The sequence below is a fragment of the Loa loa genome (genome assembly GCF_000183805.2).
Source record: "Loa loa unplaced genomic scaffold supercont3.261, whole genome shotgun sequence".
NCBI classification, from domain to species: Eukaryota; Metazoa; Nematoda; class Chromadorea; order Rhabditida; family Onchocercidae; genus Loa; species Loa loa.
The window spans coordinates 36,054-39,903 of NW_018108441.1; the positions used below are offsets into that span (position 1 = coordinate 36,054).

Sequence of the window (3,850 nt, forward strand, 5' to 3'; positions counted from 1 at the left end):
ATATATATATATATATATATATATATATATATATATATATATATATATATATATATATTTATTTATTTATTTATTTATTTATTCATTCATTCATTCATTCATTCATTCATTCATTTATTCATTCATTTATTGATTTATTTCAACATATTCATGATTGTTTTCATTAGGAACGAAAAAAAACCAGCCACAAATACTTATAATAAATCATTATGACGAAATGAGTTTTAAACTTTTTTCAAAAAAAGTAAATAAATAATGTAAATAAATAGAGAAATTAGAAGAAAAGTCTTCTTATTTAAGATTCAAAGATGTTAATTAGATATGTATTAATACTATAAAAATCTGTCACTTTTATAAACTATTTTTAAAAGCAAATTAAGTCGAAAACAAAAATTGAAGGAAAAAAGAGCAAATGCACTGAAAAAATTGGACAAAAATTTGAAAACAATGGTATTTGCTAAACTGGAAAATAATAATATTTAATAACAAATTATTTGAAATATTATAAGCTAGATAGCAATTATCTTCACTACTTCGTAGTATTTCTGTTAATTTCTTCGCGAAATAATCCATATATGCTGTAAATATATACTGTGTTACTCGAATATTTCGTTTTATAAATTTTCATCACTTCGTATTCAACTCAATTATTCATTTCTGGTTGTTTTCAATTTATTCATTCCCGATTAGTCGCGAAAAATCTATTCTATTATAAAAAAATCTATTCAATTATTCATTTCTAATTGATTGCGAACAATTTGTAATTCAAATTGTAAAAATATTTATAAAAAAGTTGAAAATTTTCGAAATATTTGCGGAAAAATGTGAAATTTAGAAAATATTTTTGGAATTATTGCAGAATTTTCGATTTATTTCAATATTTCATTATTCTACCCTTTTTTTGTAAATTTTCTCATCTTTCCTTTTAACTGATTTTCTTTTTCACAAAATTAGCCTAACATAAAATAGTTTGACTTTTTCAATGGATGTCTAAAACTATACATTTCAATAACACTCAGTTATGCCATATATGCGAGAGATTATTGAGCCTAGCATGCTTAGGCCTCTCCTATCTAAAGGCTCTTCTCTTAAGAAAGAATCGATAACTGTGTATCTATGCATTGCACACATTACTTTCAATATATGATATGTGGAAAAAAAAGTGCCTAGTTCTCTAGGCAACACAATCATTTGCCACTTTAGGCACAAACATTTGGCTATTATTTTCTTCACATTTCCTCATTATAAGTTATTCACTGGATCTATCTTATCATATAGTTTATATTAATCGCAAATTTTTACTCTTAAATTCTATTCTTTGTACATTATTGGAAGTCAAAGTTTTTGTTTATGAATTTAAATAGAAATAAAAACTTAAATTAATTTGTTTTGAAAATTGATCAATTAAAGGATATGATAAGATGCATTGTATTAATTCATCAAAGTCTTATCATTTTATCAGTTATTCATCAAGTCTTTTTGTTTCTTTGTTACAATTTTTTTTTCATCTTTACTTGCTAATTTTCAAATTTGTATGTGTGTGTTTTCTTCCATTAACTTTTGAATTTTATCAAAAATTCAATATAATTTGCTGCTATCTTTTTTCTTATATATTCTATTGCTAACAATCTTATTGTTAGCAATATTTAGGTCAAATTTCTTGATATTTGACCTTTCTAAAGTAATATTACAATTCTTTATGTTTGATATTCTGCAACTAAACATGCCTAGATTATTGAATTTAGCCCAATAATGATGCAATCAGATCATTTCATAGTTGAACTTTTATCTTTTATTTCACCTCCAAAGTACCGTATCACACTTATTATTTCTTAATTTATAGCATCTTATAATAAAAATTTTCGTATAGGAAATTAAAGATGTTTCTGTTGATTGTTGCCGATCTTATAAGCATAACAAATAGTTGCTTAATTATTGTCTAATTTGCAGGCCCAAGAATTAGTGTTGGCCTGAGATATAGTGATAGCCAACAATGACCATATTTGGTCGTGGGCTAGCCTCCAAAAAGGATAATGCAACTGATAATGGTAATTTTATAAATTCATAATTTCTTCCTTTTTTTTCAAAAAAAAAAAAGTGTTGCATAAAGATAATTAAAAAACAAAAAAAAAAATAAAGGTACGTAGCCATAAAAATAATGGGGAAATAATATGAAATTGATAATAATAATTAAATTATGATAAACATTCTAAGTATTAATTTAAAATAATTAAAGTCGTTTTTTCAAAATTGAAAAATGTTTGCATTTTAGGCACTTCAAAACCAACAGCACTACTCGATGGCGTAACAACTCCAGGAAAAGGTTTTGGAATCCGTTCATATCTTCATCAGTTTTATCAATCACCAGCTGTTGAAGATATTGAATCAGCTGGGGCCTGGTATATACAACCAGTTATTGTCATAATATTAACTTAAATATTCCTTACTAAACTAGTAATTTACTAAACATTCTGTTACTATCATAATATCAGCTTGAAAATTTTTACCAAAGCAACGGTTCATTTATACATTCAATTATAAGCCAAAAATATTACATATCATTTTAATAAATATTATTAAAAATGATGAGACTTTTTAATGACTAAATAAAAATGCTATTACAATAAGAAGTAGTTTTTTTCCCGTTATTAACCAACTTTTATAACAATTATTGCTAGAAATAATTGATAAAAACTTTATATTCATTTAATAATATTTCTATAACAAATAAAAGGTGTGATACAATAAAAAAAATGACATCAAAATTACTCATTTATCTATTTATTAATTAATTAAATAGGATTAGATTAATTATTTGGAAATGAAATGGACAATGAAAGAATAATTTTAATATTCTAAATTATTGTTGTATATGATATTTTTAAAAAATTTCAGTAACAAGAAACTAGGGGAAAAAAGAAAATTAATATTTCCAAAGAAATGTATCTATCTTGAGAGTAATATTTTCAAATATTAATTTGTATTAATTAGGAGTAAATTAATGTGGGATTGTTGAAGTTTCAAATGAAAGTATTAATTATATCTAAATAATTATATGAAGTGTTAATTATATGTGGATCAAAAAGAAGTGTTTCATGAGGATTTATCGGAAAATTATAATAGTATTCTTCTAAAACTTATAAGATAAAGTAATATTTTTTTTTTAGTATTAATCTGTACTGATTAAGTGTTCTTGAAAATGATGCATTAAGCAAAAAGTTTCAAATATAGATGATTCTTCGAAAAAGTTTCAAAGTTTCTCCAGGTATCTTTTGCCACCACCACCAGCACAACGTACAGGACTTTGGCTTTGTCGTCTGTTGACTGTTCTTGGCTTAATCCTCTTGATTGGCGGAGCTGTCGCTATTGTTGTCGGATATACTTGGCCCCATGAAGGTGTCGAAGAATCGATTGCTCGTATTGCTATCTATCAAGTAATTAAATTCTTATGGAAAAATCATAAAAATATTGTCTAAAAAAATTTAATATCTATTTGAAGGAAAAAATGAAAAAAATTTAATTTAAAAATACTAAGTAAATTTGAATTATGAATTATTTAACGGTTCAAAAAAGAAAATGGATATGGAATTGAAATCGTTCATTCTTACTGGTTAGTTAATAAAATAATATCATCCATTAATGATAATATCATTCAATAATGATAATGTTATCTGATGATCATTTAACAATAATAATACTATTTCACAGTTTGGTAGTAATACTATCATCTGATAATGATAATGTCATTTGATCATGACGATGCTATCTGATAGTAGAAGGACCATCTGACAGCAATAGAATTATCTGATTATGATAGTATAATCTTGTGATAATGATCTTATAATAACAG

The 3,850-nt window shown here is 24.5% G+C and overlaps 1 protein-coding gene across 1 annotated transcript in view; it reads left to right on the top strand.

The window, feature by feature from the left end:
- The first annotated feature begins 1,939 nt into the window (after positions 1 to 1,939).
- Positions 1,940 to 3,850, top strand: part of LOAG_18319 (hypothetical protein) — a 5,098-nt gene continuing 3,187 nt past the window's right edge. The window contains exons 1-3 of the mRNA XM_020450981.1: positions 1,940 to 2,048; positions 2,273 to 2,399; positions 3,266 to 3,434. Coding sequence (XP_020305280.1) covers positions 1,994 to 2,048; positions 2,273 to 2,399; positions 3,266 to 3,434 — 351 coding nt within the window. The 5' untranslated portion in view covers positions 1,940 to 1,993. The remainder of the gene's footprint in view (positions 2,049 to 2,272; positions 2,400 to 3,265; positions 3,435 to 3,850) is intronic.